This window comes from Phoxinus phoxinus, assembly GCF_949152265.1.
Source record: "Phoxinus phoxinus genome assembly, chromosome: 19".
In the NCBI taxonomy this organism is placed as follows: Eukaryota; Metazoa; Chordata; class Actinopteri; order Cypriniformes; family Leuciscidae; genus Phoxinus; species Phoxinus phoxinus.
Window position 1 is genome coordinate 28,314,465 of NC_136894.1, and position 23,194 is coordinate 28,337,658.

Sequence of the window (23,194 nt, forward strand, 5' to 3'; positions counted from 1 at the left end):
AGTGATGCTTTTAAGTCCCACAATGCTCATGGAGTTGAATGAATCCTTCTTGAAATGAAACACACCCTTCGGCCATTTAGAGAAGCTGGGATTTCCAGAAGTCCTTCCTATCCCAGCTCTGATCATGTGTCAGGTGTTTGCCTTTCCAGTGCTTTGGTGTGGTGTTCTCTGGGCCCCTCACGTGACCTGCTGCGATTCAGACATCATTTCATAGGCTATTGTTCCTACAATGGAGCGTTTTTACAATGAGAAAGCAGAAGCGTACAGGTTTGGGTTTGTAAGGTAATACAACAAGTGTAGGCTCAAATGTCAGGCGGATACATAGTGGGAAACTGATCAGGGTGTGTGTTTGAGGAACAGAAGCTCCTCCGCTTATGTCACTGAAAATCTCATATTTACGTTTTAATCCATGAGTCCATGAACCTGTTCTGGGAATTTACTTCATTGCCCTACCCCTCAAAAAAATCTAAGAAAATCTAATCTAAAAAATCGTATTTTACTTTTATGTTTAGTGCATGATTAATCAATAGACCTTTGTATGAGGTTAGATTGGCGGCACATTTTTGCTTCATACATTTCAGTGCTTTGGCATGTGTGGGCAATCTGTATTTGCTAAATTATTATGTATGCGTAGTTACAGGGAACATATTTAAGCCTATAATCTCTTCCACAAACTGCCAGGAGTTTAGGAAAGCTTCTTCAATTTATTTAGGGAACGCTCAGACATTAATATTACTTCTTAATGTCTAGATAGCAAAGATAAGATGTTTCCAAAAAAATGGATTGATTTTATTTGGCAAAAATGTTCCATAACAGCAACAACTTTTCTCACAGTAAGAGGAGGCAAGACTAGAAAATATTCTAGATGATGATGATGATGATTTATATTAAATATCTAATTGATATTTAAATATTCAAATGCATATATTTACCGTAATATAGAATTTAACTTAAATCATTATATTATTATTATTATCCTATTATATAATAATATTAATAACCACAATAACAATTATTACTGTTTTTTATTAATATTATTATTATTTAATATTGCAGAAATTGCTAATATTATTAGGCTTGTAGTAATAGTCATATTTATTGAATATTTTATATAATTGACATTTAAATATACAAATTGTATAGCATTTGGTTTAACTTAATTATCTATGCCTAATCAAATCATTATTATTATTAATAACATATAATATTGCTTAAAATGACTAAAATTATAGTAGTAGTATTTAATAATTAGTTTAACTAGGTACTATATACATATGTGTGTGTATACACACACACACACACACACACACACACACACACACACACACACACACACACACACACACACACACACACACACACACACACACACACACACACACACACACACACACACACATATAGCTGAATTAAGTAATTATTAATTTTTTATCATTCATTCATAAACTGCTGTATTTTATCGTAGTGTAAAATGTGATGTTCACCTCCCTTTAAGAGCGCTGCGCCTTTAAGCGCCATCCAGAAGCGCTGCTGGTGTGTGTGTGTGCGCGCGTGTGCGCGTGAATGTGTGTAGAGAGAGAGAGAGAGAGAGAGAGTGTGTGTGTGTGTGTGCGTGCCTGCGTGTGTGTGTGTGTGTGTGTCAGCCGTACCCCATCATGGCCCCTGAGCAGCAGCTGATCAGACGGACCGGCGCTCCGCCATCCTCCTCCAGCGAGCCGCGGCCCCGGTGAACCGGCTCCATGTGTCCCCCATCCTCGGTCCGACATCTGAGCAAGAGGGCCGTGCTCCAGCCGCCCAGCGCGAACATGAATAAGGATTATTCCATTAATCTATCGGTGCAGCAAGTGCTCAGCCTGTGGGTCCAGGGCACGGTACCGACCCTACAGCACTTCACAGGTACGTTCACAAGAGGAGAAAGATCGGGTGAAACGGGTTCATGTGTGTCATCCAGACGCGCGCACACGCCTCTCCACACACACCGGTCAGTCTATTGTACCGGCAGGAGCACGAGCAGCTGTGCGCATCCCATCTGAACAAGGTCACACTCCACATCACACTGTATACTCTGCGCTTACATGCTAAATTAATAATGCATCATGTATAGTATTGCATGCAGTACTTAATATAATAGGAAGTGTGTATTGCCAGTGAACTATACTATACATCGTGGCATCGTGTGTGTGCAGTCTGCTTTGATAGCCTGCCTATATATAAAACATAATAGTGAAGAAGACCATAAATGTGAGAAAAATATGATTTTATCTTGAAACATGTTCAGAAAACACGGTAATGCCAAAGTACTTTTCTTAAGGGTAGCATTTTTTGTTTTTGTTGCTAATAACATCGTAATCATTCAGTATCAAGGTATCATTTTCATATACTGTGATATTTTTTTTATTTTTATTTTTTTATTTTTTTTAGGACAGTATTTCAATAAATACCATCATAGTTGTGTCTAAATTATAGTTTTACCATGGCACCATGTCTAAAAAAATGACTTTTTTGTTATCTGAATAATAGTATGTGTTATAGTAAGAATAGTGCCCCATGCTCCTGACTGTGAGATGTCTGTTTTTGTGTATTAGAAGTAAAAGCTTTGACCGTAGACCGTAGTGCTCTAATGCATTCAGCCGGTCCGATGTGAACCTCTAAAAAGCATTGTGCCACCCATCAATCTTTAGTTAATCTTGAGTCATTGCCTCGTTTCTGGCGGCTCTCGGCTCGCGTACTGGAGTAATCTTTAGTAATTACCTTCACCATATTGGTCTCCACATGATACTGTGCTCATGGGCTTCTGTTGTGCAGCGTTATACAGTCTTACCTTGTAGATCGTGTGCTAGTGACATGAGTGAGACCAGGCTATGAATAATGTGTAAAAACATCTATTCATTGACAAGGGTGTAACCTTCTTCCATGGAAAGACCGCCCCATAAGCTCCCAAAGAATACTTCATTTCCTTTTCAAGGGTCCAGATTAGATAGCTACTACACCCATAGCAATATTTTCCTTTCCTTAAATGATTTTGTTGTGTATATGAAACGGATGTTATAATTTGTTTTTGACTGATTGCAGTGGTTCTTATTTGGTGAGTTATGACCATAGACTGGGGTTATGACCCAAAAGTGGATAAAACCACGAATATTCACATATATAATAATTACTAGACATTTATAATGTTACAAAATATTTCTATCACACACACACACACACACACACACACACACACACACACACACACACACACACACACACACACACACACACACACACTGTAAAAATATATTTTCATGATTTGTTATCACAGCCTTTTATCTTTTGTCAAATCAACGTCAATAACTAATGTGGTGAAGATAACATACTACTTTGAGTTGCTGTTTATTAAACCATTCTTCTTGATTGTATTAACTACAATTTGTAATTATAACGAACTCAAAATTTTAAGGCAACAAAGTAACTTGCTTTTTTAAGTTAAACCAATTTTTTTTTTACTGTACACACACACACACACACACACACACACACACACACACACACACACACACACACACACACACACACACAGTCGATTTTTTAAAATATATTTTGTTTACATTCGTGCGATATAGTTTTTGTATTTTGTTGGGTCACTTGATGTAAAATCTGTCCTGAAGCAAAACTGGTTTTGAACCGCTGAACAATGTGATGTAATATAAAAGCCAGACCACAGCAGGTGAGTGAATGTGACTGGAAGGCAGCAGGCAGCATTTCAAGGGAACAAGTGTACGCTGGTTTTATGGTGCATGATGCACATGACACACACCCGTCCTTTACTTCCGAGATTTGCCCAGATTAATTTTTGCAATCTTGTGGACATCTGGCATGACGCAACACATGATGCAACTTGAGAGAGAATTGCAGGACGGGTAGCATGTGAGATAGCAAATAATGAACTCATAAATAAATAAAAAAGTCATACTCACCCACTCTTGTGTCATTCCAACAGTGTTCAAAAAGTAGCTTAATGTCGCTAGATGACGTAATGCGGCAACTGTCTTTACTCTCAATCCGTGCTCACGGTAAACGTGATTTCATCAAGTACCACATGTTCCTGGACTAACATCTTTGTTGATCCTGGAACCACTTTCCAATCAACCAATCAGGTTTGAGGGCCAAGTTTACAGTTTATGTCAAGTTAAGACTTAGAGCCAGGGTGAGTGTTATTCACCTATCATTTCCCTCTGATTTTAGGGAAAAGTCATGGGTAGGGTTAGGTTTAGGGATAGGGATAGGGCAAGGACTACATTTTGGGACAGGAATGTTATTCCATGATCAACAAAATATGTTGGTCCAGGAACATGTCTTACTTGGAAAAATAACGATGACCCCGTGCTCACATACTGTATTTTAATACAATATATAGCCGAATGTCCAATAAAAGCTGTTCTCATTTACATATTTTTAGTCAGATAACAGAAAGTGTATTATTTAGTGAGTCCAAAAATCACTAAATTTGCTCGTTGAAAAAAAGTTTAAGAATATTTTGTAGCTCTTAAAAAAAAAAAAAAAAAAAAAAAAGGGCGAGTGACCAAAAAAGCACCATGAAAATACCATACATTTATTTGTGTATCTGCATAATAGTATATAATGACAACATATAGATTTGTGTCTGAACAACGTGATGGGATGAGGTGGCACCTCAGCATTGGTTTGAACATGAACCTCAACCCCCCCGCCGCTGACAGAGACAGCTGTGTTCAGATGTGTTACGCATCTCTCTGTGATGATGAAGGAACAGCACAGGTGCAGACGCACAGACACTCAGAGAACGTAGGGAGATTGTGACTCGAGACGAGAGTTAATGGCGTTTCCTGTTTTGGTCAGTGAAACAAGCCGATTTTGTCATTTCATTTCCTTCTGCTGTTTATGAAGGAGACAGAGTTCTGCCTACTTAGCAGTTGTTTGTGCCTTTGGGTAAACAGTGTGTTCTCATAAACGTTGGTTGGCAGTGTCACATGATCCTTCAGAAATCATTATATGCTGATTTGCTGCTCAATAAACATTTCTGATTATTAACAATGTTAAAAAAAAAATCAGTTGGGCTTGCTTAATTTTTGTGTGCAAATCGTGACTTTTTTTAAGGATTCTTTGCTGAGCCAATTATATATATATATTGTACAATTATAAATGTCTTGTTTAATTTAATGCTTAATCCTTGCTGAAATAAAGTATTCATGATTTTTTTTTTTTTACATGTTAATGCATATTTCAAGAATATATATTTCTAAAGAAAACTGGTTTCCTGTGGAAAAACCCGATCACAACATTAGGGGTTGTGGGTGATTCTTTTTTAGTGCAAGTGCAAGTTTTTTTTGTGCCATTTTATCGTCTGCCAGACACTGCTTATATTACGATCTCACTGTGATATCAAAGCCAACATAGAAACATCCATTACACCCCCAATGAAGTCGTAATTATCTCAGGATGCAGATATTGAGTTTCCTGTGTGGAAGAAGAAACTTAACGCTTTCATAAAAAGTTTAAACCCTGTTAGCAGTGGTAATGCGTGACAACTTTGCTACTTCTTGTTTGGTGATCATTATCTCATTTAGCATTTGGCTGTGTTTATTGTGGTTCGCCACAGGGTTAGATAGCGCTAGGTTATAGCATGTTTGTTTTTGGAATAATAATTTTGGCTGTTTGTACTGTGCTGATGTTGAAGAACATTGTTACTGACCATCGACAGCCTGACTAAAGAGGCTTTTTGTCACCTCGGCAACTGCTTTGTTGACACGACGAAAACCCAGGCTGTTCAAAGAGGCCTTTCACAAGCCAACGCTTTACATTGACCCATCCCCCTTATTTTGACCATATGACCTTCAAAATATGTCCTGATGATCTATGTTTTACCATAACCTGTCACGAGTGTCTGTCATAGTTTAATAGTGATAAGGTATATGCATTTGTAGGTAAAAATGAGTGTCTCTGTAGTAACTGGCAATGTGGGTCAGTAGTACATTGAAGGAATACTTTCCATCAGCATCATTCAGTTTTGCTCCTTCTATATCTCTGTGTTTAAGTATTTCTCACTCTCTCTCTTCCAGCAGATTTGGGCTGAAGTGTGTTTTCCTGCATCGCATTGCTAAATTGTCTCAGTATTTGTGTGTTCTCTGTGCTTTTTGTTAGGCAGTGCCACCTCACCTCAGAACTGCAGCAGTGTTCCTGGCACAGCATGGATGATCCGAGGCGCGCGCGCGCGTGTGTGTGTGTGTGTGTGTGTTTACAGACCTCCAGCACAAAAGCATTCTCTGTCTGGACGTTACATCTCACTTAGCATGTGAGCGGCAGCTTATAGCTTAATCAATACGTTGTGTTTGTGTGTCGTTTTACACATAGATGATGCTTAGTCATGGCCTAATGGTTAGTGAGTCAGACTGGTAAGGTTAGGGGTTCGATTCTCAATACCGACAGGAAATGACAGGACCTTGACCTTGAAGAAGGCACCTAACACCCAATCGCTCCCCGAGCGCCACAGCAAAAAGGCCTGCCCACGGTTTGCTGTGTGTTCACTGCTCACTACTCCTAATGTGTGTGTGTGTGCACTTACTTGGTTGGTTTAAATGCAGAATGGGTTACCACTTGGCCTTCACATGTCACTTATGATCTATGCACAGAGAATATACAGAATATATCAGCTACCACTCATTAGATCTAGCATTCTGTCCGTCAGCTTTATTAGATTCAATCAAATAAATAGTATAGAGAGAGAGAGAGAGAGGTGTGTGTGTGTGTGTGTGTGTGTGTGTGTGTGTGTGTGTGTGTGTGTGTGTGTGTGTGTGTGTGTGTGTGTGTGTGTGTGTGTGTGTGTGAATTACCTGCATCTTTACAGTGTCTCTCTTCAATGAAGCTGTGAGTTTAATTACTTGAAAACTTGGTTACAACTTGGTAATTACTTGGTTACAACGTCCTTGCTGAGTAAAATAATCTATCGATTCAGTTGCGAATTTATTAATATTTATAAAATAATGAAAGCAGGCTGCAGCGCATTATTATAGAACGGTGATTACTGGCTTGAACCTACCAGTGCATTAAACAGCTTTATAGCACACCCTCCAACCAATCAGAATCTTTAGACAGACCATATATATATGTGTGTGTGTGTGTGTGTGTGTGTGTGTGTGTGTGTGTGTGTGTGTGTGTGTGTGTGTGTGTGTGTGTGTGTGTGTGTGTGTGTGAAAAATCATTCTAATAAGCTGAGAATATGCTTGAGTTGCTCATGAAACAATGTAAATATGCATGTTTTGCTGCTTCATATTTTTGTAGAATTTTTTGATGACTAGTTGAGTTCAACAGGAGAGTTCAAAAGAGCAGCATTTACATAAAATAGAAATCTTTTGTGACATTATAAAAAGTCCTTGCTGTCACCTTTGATTAATTTAATGTGTCCTTCCTTGCTAAATAAAAGTATTAATTTCTTTCAAAAAACATACTCCAAACTATTGAACAGTAGTGTATCACAGTTTCCACAAAAATATTAAGCAGCAAAAATGGTTTTCCTCATTTATAATAGTCAGAAATGTTTCTTGAGCAGTAAATCAGCATATTAGAATGATTTGACGGATCATGTGACACTGAAGACTGGAGAAAATTAATTTCTGTGTTGAATGAACACAGGGTGTTAATGGCACAAGTCTCTTCATGCTTCAGTGTAACGCTCTGATCTGCACTATACAGCGATGCATGTGCAACTATGCAGTTGGTTATTTGACGCGTTTGCTTTGACATGTTAAATTACAGCTGTCAGCAGTATTTCTGCTCGAGCGTGTTGGTTTCTCAAGCATTTTTCATTTATGTGGAGCTGCATTTCCCAGAGTTCATGACAACAGCAGTTGGGTAATCGGCTTTGTTGTTGAGCAAAGATGCTCGTCCATGTCATGGTCTTCTGGAACGATCCAGAGCCGTCTGATTCTCTCTCAGCGGAGATAGACTGTCCACTTACTCTCCTCGGATCTGTGTGGACTCGGCACTTAAATAACAACAGTCTCCAAGCCAGTCCAGGCCAGGACTGAGACGTATATGGAGTGTTAAAGGAGAACTCCGGTCAATTTTAACATTGAGCTCATTTTTTTGTAAATTAGGAGTGCTGTCAATACAGAGAACAACGACAAAAATCGGTGTTGCCTACACCGTGTTATCCTCTTTTTAAAATTTGCACCCTATTGACTTCAATGGGGCAAGTTTTAAACCTGCTTTTAGCCTCTTAACATCCTTATTGTTTCATTACAAGTGCCCAGCCATGTTAGATGATAACTTCAGAGTGAACACGAGTGAATCTGACTGCATTAGATGTGAAAGATATTAATAAAAATTATGTTATTTCAGCCAGCACACATACCTGTATTTAGTTCCTGTTTTTGGTCGAAGTCCAAAGTAGTCGATTGTCGAGTTCACGCGCATGGGTTTAGTTACATATGATCACGCGCGTGAACTCGACAATCGACTACTTTGGACTTCGACCAAAAACAGGAACTAAATACAGGTATGTGTGCTGGCTGAAATAACATAATTTTTATTAATATCTTTCACATCTAATGCAGTCAGATTCACTCGTGTTCACTCTGAAGTTATCATCTAACATGGCTGGGCACTTGTAATGAAACAATAAGGATGTTAAGAGGCTAAAAGCAGGTTTAAAACTTGCCCCATTGAAGTCAATAGGGTGCAAATTTTAAAAAGAGGATTACACGGTGTAGGCAACACCGATTTTTGTAGTTGTTCTCTGTATTGACAGCACTCCAAATTTACAAAAAAATGAGCTCAATGTTAAAATTGACCGGAGTTCTCCTTTAAAGAGAGAGAGTATGAAAGTGGACCAGACAGTTTATGAGAAAGCGAGGTTGGTGATAGTGGGAGAGTATTTATCGAGGTTCACTGCAAGCACAATGGGTTCTGCTCGGTTAATGGGTTCTCCGACTGGAGACTCTCACAAGCAATTCTTCATGAGCATGGTCTTGTGAACATATATATATAATTGTTGTTTATTAAATTTACTTTGTTCCAACCAAGTGTGCATATCCATATATCATAGTAGAATTCTGTCATTTTTGTCTGTTTTTTCCCCAGTGTTTTTTGTTTTTTTTTGCCAACAAATGTCATGTGCACCACATATTATTTTTGTCATGATTGTTTGAAAGTTCGAAAGGACAAAATTGTACCTTTGTCTTCATCTCTTGCTCTTCTCCTTGTTACACTACCTTTATAGTCCTAGATTATATTAGTCCTAATAATTTATAGTCCTAGAAAATTGCTGGTTGTGATGAAAATAATTTCAAAACTGAGTTACAGTCATAATTTGTGTAGGCTACAATAAAATGAGTGTATTATGAGGTTGAAAATGTGGGTCTGGGATGAGGGTGAAACAATGAAGTCACATAAAAGGTATTTTTAAAAGTAATTCAAATAAATGACAGATTAATGTGATCTCATAACAAAAACTGTGTCAATCTCTTAACTTTAATAAATAGACATAAAGTGTGTTGCAGAACTTTAGTGTGTTAGTGTTTCTTTAATACATTGTAGTTCCTCTTCACTCAAGAAGCAGAAAGCAGAACTTTTTAAAGAAAAAAAACATGCATGGACAAGAATGTGTGTATTATTTTGTTATTAGTTGATTTTAATGTAATGCAGAAATCATATGTATGATTTAATATATTCTAAATTACTTTGGCAAAATGATTTATGTTTACTGTGCACAATATGCTTCCGGACTGTTTATATTTTCTCTTGATTCATTCAAAAGCCAAAAGTTGAACTTTTTTTATATAAAATTGGATGGCATGCATCTGACATATTCATTGCATGTGCTTCCTGAACGAAATGCTGAATATTTTGGAACCAGCTAACTTTCTAACTAGTTTGTTCTCTCTCTCTCTATGTGTGTGTGTTTTCTCTGCAGAAATGTGGTACTGGGTGTTCCTGTGGTGTCTATTCTCCTCTCTGTTGGTCCACAGCGCCGTGGGTCTGCTGATGTGTGTGACGTTGCAGCGTCATAAGAGAGGACGGCTCATCACACTGGTGCTCATCAGCGTGGGCTTCCTGGCCTCGCTCACCGGAGGGGTCATCACCAGTCAGTACTCTCACACTTCTGCTCTTCTGATCAGACAATATCAGCACATTATGTCAAGTGTGCATGTTCTCAAACACAACATGAACTCAACATTAATAAATGTGCATGGTCTTTTTGCTGTTGTAATCAATTCACCGTGAGACTGGGAATTGTTTCTTATCCAACTAAATTTTTTTATTTTTTCATTCAGTTCATACGATGCTAGTGTGTTCTGGGAGGTTGCTGGGGTGTTGCTATGCAGTTGCTGAGGTGTTCTGTGTGGTTTTTAGAGAGTATCTGTGACTGATAAAATGCATTGGAATATGTTTTAGGGACATTGTCTAGTTTGGCAGGGTGTCAATGAACTATAGCTGTTAGCTGTTCTCCAGTCTAGCACAAATAGAGTTTGATTCAAAAATAACCCTATGCCGAAGTGCCCGTTCCCAGAGGTCTGCTTTAATATTAATATGGATCTGGCAGAGAGAAAGATAGAGACAGAAACATTTAGTCAGTTTGTGTGTGTGTGTGTGTGTGTGTGTGTGTGTGTGTGTGTGTGTGTGTAACTGAGCTTAACATTAATGTAACACAGCGATTAACATTAATAATCATATACCGGTACATACTGTATACATTAAAGGATTAATTCACCCAAAAAATGAAATAATTGTCATTAGTTACTCGCCCAAACCCACAAGATTTTGTTCATCTTCGAAACACAAATGAAGATCATTTCGATGAAATCTGAGAGCTTTCTGTCCCCCATTGACAGCTACGCAACTATCACTTTGACGCTTCAAAAAGTTCATATAGAGGTCGTAAAACGAATCAATATGAATCTCTTTATATGACAAAAAGATTGAATTTAGGCTTTTATTCACCTATAAACATTGATTAGCGAACATAAACATAAGCTCAAAGGATCCTGCTTGACAACGCAATTGGTTCTCGCAAGTCAAGTGAACATGCTTGAGCTTCTTTACCACAACAACTGATGTGTGAGTTGATGAACAGAGAACATAAATTGCCGAGCCAGGCTAAAGTGACATCCAGTCTAGGGATTTTTGGTGGAAATCTTTTATTCATTAACACATGATGACGTTTATATATCAACTCATGTTTCCAGTTTTCAGCAACATGGTGGGCATGTTGTGACAAAACCGAGGATGGTATTCAATCATAAGAGAGATTTACATATAGAAGAAAACAGAAACAGCCAGTTTAATTGTAAGGGTCAGAGAGAAGGTAAAAATAGTCATAGTCGAGCTAGATTATAGATTATGACTGTGATTTTAAATGTACAAACATGTAGAATGCAGCCCCTTATACATGTATTATTATGGCTTCAAATTTATCAACTTTGCAAACAACCACAGTCACTGTCATAAAAAACCCCATCTCTATTTCAATTTGAGACGTGCAATTTCCCAGAGGAAGATTTTATCATTCAGATGTTGCTCTTTCGTGGCTCTGGAGGTTATGTCTCTTGGAGGTTCTGTGTAATTTAATTATCAACTTGGCCTTGGATGTTTCTTCTGAATAAATAATTCCCTAAACACATACAGTATAATTGAAAAATAATTTCACACCAAGTTTAATTTTTAACTGTATGAATTAGTAATTATATATGGTTTGCATAGCAACCACCCAGAACACCCTAGCAACTGCGTAACAACACCCTAGCAACTAGAGATGTACCGAAAGCCTAAATCCGAATTCGGAAAGGCACGGAAAATGAAAAACGCATTCTACGGAGCCCCTAAAGGGACATTGTTAGGCTTACTGCCGTAGTTGTTTACATTTCAGTACATCAGCTTTCACTTATCATGTGAAGATAGTAAGGAGAGATGATTGACAGGGCGATGTCGGAGGATTTGGTGTGCAACATTCCTGAGCGTCATTGTCACATATCTCCTCATAATTGTGTTTCCCAGCACCATATCCCTTTTTTAGGGGAATGCATTCGTAGAATGCATTATTTCACTTCCACACATCCCAGAAAACACAGAACATTCCCCTTACGTTAGTATTTGGTTCCCGTTTGGTTATTTTTTTAGAACCAAATAATAACGTTCTTTTCAGGTTTTATTTTTTGCAACCATAAAATAATGTTCCCAGAACGTTGCAGGGAAATTTCCTAATGTTTATTTTTAGGTTATTATTTTCCAACTGCGTTCCAAGCGTTCAAATAACGTCAGGGGAACGTTAAAGTAATGTTAGAAAAACGTTCTACAAACAAAAAACTTTCGTTCTATTTCCGTTGAGAGAACTTTTCTGGCTAACCACAAACAAACCTTAAAAAAAGAACGTTCTGGGAACCAAATATTTACGTTCTGCGAACCAAAAATTGTTAGCTGGGATAGTATTCGGCTTCCGCCACATCCCTACTTGCACCCTTAACACTCAGCAACCATCTAGTAACCACCTAGCAACCACAAACTTTCAGAATTTCTCAAGCCGACACCAAAGTTTGTCTTCATGTATTATAATTGTCATCTGTCCTGTGTCAGGTGCGGCAGTGGCGGCTGTGTACCGCGTGGCGGGGAAGGACATGGCTCCTCTTGAAGCTCTGCTGTTCGGAGTGGGCCAGACCGCTTTCACCGTCGTCATTTCATTCTCGCGGATCTTGGCCACTCTTTGAACGGACGGAAAGCATCATTGATTGACACACCCAACAGCCAATCAGCCGGCAGAAGATCCGGGCTCGAGGTGAGTGTGGTTAAACCACAGAGGTTTGGCCTGTGGTGCAAAGAAAGGAGCTTTAGGAGTCACCAATGGCCAATGGACCACGATATGAAACCCTCTGGAGTGGCACCTCTTGGAGAATTTAACATTTCAAGAAGCAAAAACAGCATTATAGGCCAATGACTGAAACTCACTCAACGTGCCAACTGCCTCAATGGAGGATTGAGATGAATCTTGGGATGTCTGTTCATCTTTGCTGAACATTTGTTTAGTTTTTGCACACGGATTGCTTCAGCTTTATGTAAACTGAGTGGTGTTGGGCCATAAAGCCAAGATGGATGCATCAAAAGCATCCTCTAATAATGTGTCTATCTGTCTCTGTATCCTCAAACAGTGTGAGAAAACACCACTAAACATTTTCTAACTCTGCTCATCCTGGAAACATCCCTGTTTGTGTGAATATGGATCTTCACTCTGGTCCAACAGTGTTATCACATCCAGTTTTCTTCTCCATAAGAAATGGCCTCCACTTAGCACTTTCTGCATTTTGAAAACTGTCTAAAAAGTGTAAGATCTGAAGGTTATGCAATATGGACCTTAATTTAAGGAGGTTAAGGAGTAATCTGGTCTCTTGTAACCTATTTAAATGTATCCATAATGGAAAAATGCCTTATTTATAATATGTAAACAGTGGAACATCAGTGTGAATTTTTAACTCTAGTATTTAATCAAATGTTAGTTTAAAAGCAAAGACGACAAGTATTCAAAAAGTCACCATGGTCTACAACGTTTTGTTCTGTTATGATGTAATCCATCATCTGCGATTACATCATGGATTCCCATTCTCTGCCCTGTACACATTCAAATCTGAGCTTGTCGTTGTATGTTATTTCATAATCAAAGTCTTTATGCATAACCCATTTTATCCAGCATTACTGTGGCAATACTCTCCCTACTGGAATATGGGGACTTAAACCTCAGGCCTTAAAGACCAGACAGACACCTTCGTCCTGGACTCGTTCTCCACAGTTTGAGAGGTTGGCGTACGACTATGTGAGTTAATCAAGAGGGGATTTTCTCCTTTGCATTGGCATCACAGGTTTATTCTGAATATTGCTATTTTTAGGATACTTGGACAAATGTATTGTACTTGAAAGCTGTAGCGTGGAAGGGCACACCGATGCCATCGTGAAAGCGGTCGCTTGTGGGTCTTTGCCAACAGACGTGTGAAATTGCACTGTTATTAATTTGCCTTTCATAAGTCTCCACAAAAACCCTATAAACTACAGTTCTGTGAGGAACAGGAGCGAACATGTTAACAGCGGTGTGTTATACGATACCTCACTGATGCCACTGGCTTTATTACTGATAAAACATTGTATTTCTTTCCCTACGCGTTTCATTTTCATGAACACCATTCATTTTTGATGTCTTAATGCTAATAATAACCTTATAAGATTATTCGATTTGTTTTGAATGTAAATGTTTGCATTTTTATATTTTTGATATTTATTTGCTAGCACTTTCTATGAAGCTTTATATGTAAAGGTATTTATGAAGCCTTATAGTACAGAATAATCAGTTACCAGGCAAGAATCACTATTATGTATTGCTCTTAATATTTATGGTTAGGGATTCGAACAAACTTGTATTAAATATCGGGTTTGAATGGTGTATGGATAATCGGGTTAAAAAAATCCATAGTGCTGAATTATTATAAAGCTTCATAACCACCCACAACAAACAGTATGAGTAATGCATTGAAAACCGAATTTAATGTATTATATAGGCTATGTTAAAACTGTAAATATGAATAGGAAAATATTATAATACATATATATATATGTAATGCATTTTAAAGGTATTTTAATGTATTATAATGCATTATAAAGTTTTTCATAATACCTTACAAATGCAACTATTATAATGTATTATATATATATATATATATATATATATATATATATATATATATATATATATATATATATATATATATATATATATATATATATATATATATATACATATATATATATATATATATATACATATATACATATATATATATATATATATATATATACATACATATATATATATATATATATATATATATATATATATATATATATATATATATATATATATATATATATATATATATGCACCTTTACAGGCTTCATAGATGATGTTATAATTTTTCAAACAAGATCAAACTCAACTGCTTTCACTTTTCAAATGATTTAATAATTTTGAAGTATTATTTACATTTTTTTATATCATGTAGCCTTTGAATCTCTCCAGCGACTGATACCAAACTCCACCTGTTTATTTCTGTATTCAAGCATTACTAAACAAATACTATTTTTGGTTTATTAACAGTCCATGTGTGGCAGAGTGACGTCTAAAACAATGTATTGTATGAAACAAGTGACGTCAAAGTCACTGAAACACAGGATCATGGGAAATTATTCCTTTTTCTGTTGTCATTGACAATGTTTATTTAAGCCAAAGTATTCCTTATATCTTCAGCTTTAGGACTTTTTAAATCGAATATGACTTTTTATATTGTGTGTTTTTGCTTGTCAGATTTCTCAGCGCTAATTCATGAAGCTGTTTTAAGTTTGAACTCCTCCTGAAAGGCTTGTTGTTACTGTGAAAGGCTTTCAGATGTTATTGGTATTGATGAGAGGCGTTCGATGTAATGGCTATTCATTTATTTCCAACTTTATGCAACTAATAGTTGACTTTCAGTAGCAGAGCAGCACTGCAGAGGGCGACACTGCACTGTGAATGAGTGTGGAGGGAACTACCGATTGTGTCTCTGTCTGATGTGTTGATTCAGAGAATTATGCGAGTCAGAAAGAGTCACGTTCAGTGCTACTATTCTATACAATTCGGTTACACTTACTATTATAGTTTTTACGCTGTTTGAAATGGCGTACTGCCAATCTACTCTATTGCTGCAGGACACTGCAAAACAATTATTTTCTATTTAGTGCTTTTGACTTGTTTTCCAGTACAAATATCTACACAATCTTAAATCAAAATGACAAATATTAAGCTTTAAAAAGAGAAAAAATATCTGCCAGTGGAGTAAGAAAAGGACATTTAATTCAAAAGGGAATCATTGGGAGATATTTGTCCATAAAACTTCTGAAGATTTCTTCTTCAAAAAACAAGACTTCATTTATTATGTCAGTTTGCTTAAGTTAATCAATTTGATTAATAAACTTTTTAATAAATTTAGATATTATGGAAAACAGGATGAAAAATGCTAAGAAAATATTTTTTTGCAGTGTTATGTATTGTATAGTGTGCATAGTATGTTATATATGCATGAAATACCATATGATAACCACAAAACTGCATTAAAGATGCAAAATGACTATTTTTAAGAACTTTTTAAGGATGGAACTGAATTGAATTTACAACCTAACGAGGTCATGTGACTACATTTAAAAAATATTAGTAGTGTGTACTACATAGTAGGCAGTAAACTAGTAATCCATTCTGAACACAGCCATATCTTTTTTTTCTTTTCTTTTTTTACATTGTTTTAGCAAAATATTTTACAGTTTTTCATTTTAATTGTTTTCCTCTTCAAATCTGTATTATTTTTCAGTCCGAGTTGCACCTCATCTGCAAACACACGTTTGTAGAGAAGGACAAAACATTCAATTGAAGGGGAAAAAATAAAGAGAATTGGCCAAAGTCATGGCATATTTGAACAACAAGCTTTAGGTGTCTGTGTTCATGAGTGAAGCTGTAGTCGTGTAGAAGTGTGCTGTCCGTGTTGCTGTCTGCTTGTGTAGGTGTGTTTGAGTGTATTGAAACCGAGTATTTTCCCTTTGCAAGAAGGTTTGACTGATTGTGATGTTTTGATAAAGTTTGCCTGAGCAGATGGTGCTGAAACACTTTTATAGCTGCCTTTAAGATTATGGGAACAATAAATCTGCATGTCTCATCTTTTTTTTAGACGGAGAAAAAAGCTTTGTTTTTTGTTGTTTTGCACAGTTTTGAGGGTCGTATTACCAGTTTAGCAGCTGGACTTGGACTGGCGAGTGTCCTCATGACCCAATCAAATTCAGAGCTGCTGATTGGTCAGTTGCTCTATTCAGAAGTCATACTGTATGTGTGTGAAAAAAGGCTTATTTTGAATTGAAGATGTGCCATGAATGGACGATAAGATTTCAGGCCTTGAGATGGAGAATGTCGTAATACAGAGAGGGTCATGATACCGACACATCCGTGACAGACATTCAACACGGGTTCTCCTCTGAAACGCCTGTCGCGTATGTCATGCAAACATGTAACTCTTTTAGACTTTAATGTGTACAAATGGATTTATGACAATCCTTCTTAAGCGCCGCTCAGCAGGAAGTGGCGTGTGTAGATAGTGTATGATATGTTCTTTTTTTAATTTTGTATGAGCAAACAGCTGTGCTCTTTATTTATGAACAAATGCTCCTCTGTAAAATACTCTCCGGTCAGTTGAAATAAAAAGGTTTTGCAGAAAAAGTCGCCTTGTGGTCGTCATTTACTGAAATTAAAACATATTGTCAGTAATAAATGGTGTATGCAGATATTACAGTTGATCAGTCCATAAATATTAAATCAATAAGTCATATTTGTATTTTGCAAAACTATTTCTCTCACACACACACACACACACACACACACACACACACACACACACACACACACACACACACACACACACACACACACACACACACACACACACACACACACACACACACACACACACACACACACACACACACACACACACACACACACACACACCAAAACTTTGGGGTCAGTAAGATTTCTCTTTCCCAATGTTTTTGAAAGAAGTCTCTTCACCAATGCTGCATTTATTTGATGAAAAATACAGTAAAAACAGTAATATTGTGAAAATATTACTATTTTAAAAATATATATATTTTTTTGTAAAATATTGTAAAATGTAATTTCATTCAAATGATGCAAAGCGGAATTTTCAGCATCATTACTCCAGTCTTCAGTGTCACATGATCCTTCAAAAATCATTCTAATGATGGTTTTCTGCTCAAGAAACATTTCTGATTATTATCAATGATGAAAATAGTTGTGCTTCTGTATCATACTGTACTGTATGTTAGTGGAAATGTTTTGGGCAATTTAATGCATCTCTTCTTAATAAAAAATATCTATACTTGTATATAACATGTAGAAATGTTTGTTTTTATTATTAAATAGTTGAAATTGGAAAGAAGAAAAATCCAGTTGGCTTAAATAAATGCAATTCAATTTGTTCTGTTTTGACTGATTGTCATCAAATCTTTGACTCCGTGTCTGGACATAGTCTGGATTTAATATAGTCTTGCCTGACATTTGATCTTTTTGGCTCCTTTTTGCTGAATTCATGATGAATAGTACAATGTCAATTGTATAACCACTCAGACATCACAATAGAGGTCAGACTGACTTGTTTGCTTTTCATAAGTCATTGGTTGCAGACATATAATGCGACAAGAAGCGAGTTCATGGCCTTATGGGTCATTTAGTCTAACAGAGGCTTTCCATCTCCTTTAGCCGTCTTTCTGCAGCGCACCCACACTGGTGTAGACGTGCAGACCCAGCGCACCCACACTGGTGTAGACATACAGACCCAGCGCACCCACACTGGTGTAGACATACAGACCCAGCGCACACACACTGGAGTAGACATACAGACCCAGCGCACACACACTGGAGTAGACATACAGACCCAGCGCACCCACACTGGTGTAGACGTGCAGACCCAGCGCACCCACACTGGTGTAGACATACAGATCCAGCGCACCCACACTGGTGTAGACATACAGACCCAGCGCACCCACACTGGTGTAGACGTACAGACCCAGCGCACCCACACTGGTGTAGACATACAGACCCAGCGCACACACACTGGAGTAGACATACAGACCCAGCGCACCCACACTGGTGTAGACGTACAGACCCAGCGCACCCACACTGGTGTAGACGTACAGACCCAGCGCACCCACATTAGTGTAGACATACAGACCCAGCGCACACACACTGGTGTAGACATACAGACCCAGCGCACCCACACTGGTGTAGACGTACAGACCCAGCGCACCCACACTGGTGTAGACATACAGACCCAGCGCACCCACACTGGAGTAGACATACAGACCCAGCGCACCCACACTGGTGTAGACGTACAGACCCAGCGCACCCACACTGGTGTAGACATACAGACCCAGCGCACCCACACTGGAGTAGACATACAGACCCAGCGCACACACACTGGTGTAGACATACAGACCCAGCGCACCCACACTGGAGTAGACATACAGACCCAGCGCACCCACACTGGTGTAGACGTACAGACCCAGCGCACCCACACTGGTGTAGACATACAGACCCAGCGCACCCACACTGGAGTAGACATACAGACCCAGCGCACCCACACTGGTGTAGACGTACAGACCCAGCGCACCCACACTGGTGTAGACATACAGACCCAGCGCACCCACACTGGAGTAGACATACAGACCCAGCGCACCCACACTGGTGTAGACATACAGACCCAGCGCACACACACTGGAGTAGACATACAGACCCAGCGCACCCACACTGGTGTAGACGTACAGACCCAGCGCACCCACACTGGTGTAGACGTACAGACCCAGCGCACCCACATTAGTGTAGACATACAGACCCAGCGCACACACACTGGTGTAGACATACAGACCCAGCGCACCCACACTGGTGTAGACGTACAGACCCAGCGCACCCACACTGGTGTAGACATACAGACCCAGCGCACCCACACTGGAGTAGACATACAGACCCAGCGCACCCACACTGGTGTAGACGTACAGACCCAGCGCACCCACACTGGTGTAGACCCAGCGCACCCACACTGGCACACTGGCGTGGACGTGCAGACCCAGCGCACCCACACTGGTGTAGACATACAGACCCAGCGCACCCACACTGGTGTAGACCCAGCGCACCCACACTGGTGTAGACCCAGCGCACCCACACTGGCACACTGGCGTGGACGTGCAGACCCAGCGCACCCTTCCCCCCTGCGGACCGCCCTCCTGGAGACATTCAGAGGGCGCCACGGTACTATTTTCAGAGCCACTGTTTTAATCTGAGCACTAAATTAGGTAGAAATCCTTTAAAACGGGCACGAAGACGGATGTACGACAGCCGCCAGGGGATAGGACGTGAGGTTGTGCCACACGGCCCGACTCTGGCTCTGTTCCAAAACCAACAAGCTCCCTGTCCAAATAAGCAGCTTCCTTTTAAGACAGCATCTGGAATGCTCTACGTTTACATTTAGGCCTTTTATATGCATTTGCAAGAGGCTTTTATTCAAAGTGGCTTTGCAACATTGGATTCAATAAACTAATGATGCAATATTAGGCTAAAGTAAATTAGATGAATATTGAATAGAATGGATATTATATTTATTAACACTTCTCACAGTTTTCCATTTTCTATGGTTTCACTGTGCTTGTAAAGCATTTTGAGATTTGTTTTGTTTGCTATAAGGATACATGCAGAGTTGCTTTAAGTAAATATAATATTATATACACTCACCGGACACTTTTTTGTGTACACATTCCTCAGAGATTCTGGCCCATCTTGTCATGATATCATCACACAGTTAATGCAGATTTGCCGTCTGCACATCCACAATGTGAATCTCCTCTTCCTCCACATCCCAAAACTGCTTTACTGGATTGAGATCTGGAGACTGTTTGAGTTTAATAAACTTAAAGGAGAACTCCGGTCAATTTTAACATTGATCTAATTTTTTTGTAAATTTGGAGTGCTGTCAATACAGAGAACAACGACAAAAATCGGTGTTGCCTACACTGTGTTCTCCTATTTTTAAAATTTGCACCCTGTTGACTTCAATGGGGCAAGTTTTAAACCTGCTTTTAGCCTCTTAACATCCTTAATGTGTCATTACAAGTGTCCAGCCATGTTAGATGATAACTTCAGAGTGAACACGAGTGAATCTGACTGCAGTAGATGTGAAAGATATGAATAAAAATTGTTATTTCAGCCAGCGCAAATACCTGTATTTACATCCTGTTTTGCAAATTTTAAAAAGAGGATAACACGGTGTAGGCAACACCAATTTTTGTCGTTGTTCTCTGTATTGACAGCACTCCAAATTTGCAAAAAAATGAGCTCAATGTTAAAATTGACCGGAGTTCTCCTTTAAACTCAAGAAACCAGTTTGAGATGATTTGTGCTTTGTGACATGATCATACTGTGATCATAAAGGTAAGGCAAGGTCAGCAACAATACTCAGGCTGTGGTGTTTAAATCATACTCAATTGGTACTAAGAGACCCAAAGTGTGTCAAGAAAATATCCTCACACCATTACACCACCAGACCCAGCCTGAACCGCTGATACAAGACATGATGATCCATGCTTTTATGTTGTTTACGCCAATTTTACAGCAGAAATCAAGACTCATCAAACCAGGCAACGTTTTTCCAATCTTCTATTGTCTGATGTTGGTGAGTCCGTGTGAATATAGCCTCAGTTTGCTGTTCTGATCTGACAGGAGTGACTGGTGTGTCTTCTGTTTCAAGGTTCGACGTGTTGAGTGTTCAGAGATGCTCTTCTGCAGACCTTATTACTGTTATCTTTCTATCAGCTGAACCAGTCTGGTCATCCTCCTCTGACCTCCGGCATCAACAAGGCATTTTCGCCCACAGAACTGCCACTCATATATTTTTCTGAACTTCTCTTTTTCTGATTATTCTCTGTAAACCCTAAAGATGGTTGTGTGTGAAGAACCCAGTAGATCAGCAGTTTCTGAGATACTCAGACCACCAACAACCATGCCACGGTCAAAGTCACTTAAAACACCTTTCTTCCCCATTCTGATGCTCAGTTTGAAACTCAGTAGATTATCTTCACCATGTCTACATGCCTAAATGCATTGAGGTGCTTCCTTGTGATTGGCTGATTAGATAATTGCATTAATGAGCAGTTGAACAAGTGTACTTAAGTGCCTGGTGAGTGTATATATTATTAGGCATACTAAATTACTTTTCTTTTCTTTTGACATTCTTGCTTTTGATTTTTGTTTCTCTGAATGCTAAAGAGGTGGTAAAATGCCCTTTTCACAAGATGTAAAATACATCTCTGATGTCCCCAGAGTGTGTGTGTGAAGTTTTAGCACAAAATACCCCGCATATATTTTTATATAGCATGTTAAAGTTGTCACTTTTTGAGTGTTTGCAAAAACACACCGTTTTGTGCCTGGCCCTTTAAATGCAAATGAGCTGCTGCAGAGGGCGGGGCTTTAAGAGCTTGTGTGTGTTAGCAGCTGCGATTACCTCACACACACACACACACACACACTAAAATGACAGAAACTGTTCTGCCTTTAATGTTTAAAACGGAGTCAGACAAAGATGGAGAGACTCAAGAAGAAGTGACAACATGTAGAAGCAACAGGACGTCTCTGAATGGTTAGTTGATGAATTTATGTTGCTGATGTGCAGTTAACTATCTTCAATTAGCATATTCTGTCATGATAATCTATAAATCGCTCGTATAGGAACTGTTGTGAGATGCACACAGAGTGACTTTCTATTGCATGTGAAAAGATGGATGCTAAAGTTTGAGCTGACTCACAAATGTGCTCGACTACAACAACTCTTCCTCTTCTCAACATGGACTGTGTTCCCGGGGGCGGGGCTTATGTACATTTTAGGGTTGGTGATGTCACTAACCCGGGAGGAATGTCGTGTAGTCAAACCAGCCGTTTGTTGTAGTCCTTTTCTGTAAAAGCATATCTTCCTTTGCTTTGAAATTTGAGCGTTGTAACTTTGCAGATGTTGTTTATGCTCAAACAGCAACATTACACTAACTAAAGTTAGAAAAGTAAAATCATACTCAACCACCCCTTAATAATAATTGGACTTTTATTATAGGAACTATATTACCTAACATGCAATATTCTGTAAAGTTTGCAGTATACAAAACATAGCATAATTATGCAGCAAACATTTTTAAATAGCTGTGTGAAACCATAAAAAATGGCCTACAGTATGTAGTCAGCTCACTATATTCTGGAACAGAGCCACTGATCAATAATGCTAACTGATGGCTCTGAACAATCATAACCATTCCCAGACATTTTCAAAATCACAAACATCAAACGTCAGGCCAATTGTGTCGTTTGTCAGCCACGTCACTCTATATTTTGGCTGCGCGACCACATCAAAGCCCCCAAAAATGAGTATCCACTAGAAACGTCCCAGGGCAAAGTATCCTGTGTTGAAGCCTCTCCCCCGTTTGGATGCTTAGACCTCTGTGGACCTTTCCGTGGACCTTTAAATGAGCACAATGCTCATTACTTTAACAGCACAGCTGCGGAAGTTCAACAAGA

The 23,194-nt window shown here is 38.7% G+C and overlaps 1 protein-coding gene across 1 annotated transcript; it reads left to right on the forward strand.

Moving 5' to 3' along the window:
- Positions 1-1,739: 1,739 nt before the first annotated feature.
- Positions 1,740-14,213, forward strand: tmem170b (transmembrane protein 170B; the record flags this gene model as incomplete). Its single annotated transcript, XM_079592023.1, has 3 exons — positions 1,740-1,896; positions 9,932-10,102; positions 12,589-14,213. The coding sequence occupies 3 exons, from the start codon at positions 1,740-1,742 to the stop codon at positions 12,717-12,719; spliced, it is 459 nt and encodes a 152-aa protein (XP_079448149.1). The 3' UTR covers positions 12,720-14,213.
- Between the last annotated feature and the right edge of the window lie 8,981 nt (positions 14,214-23,194).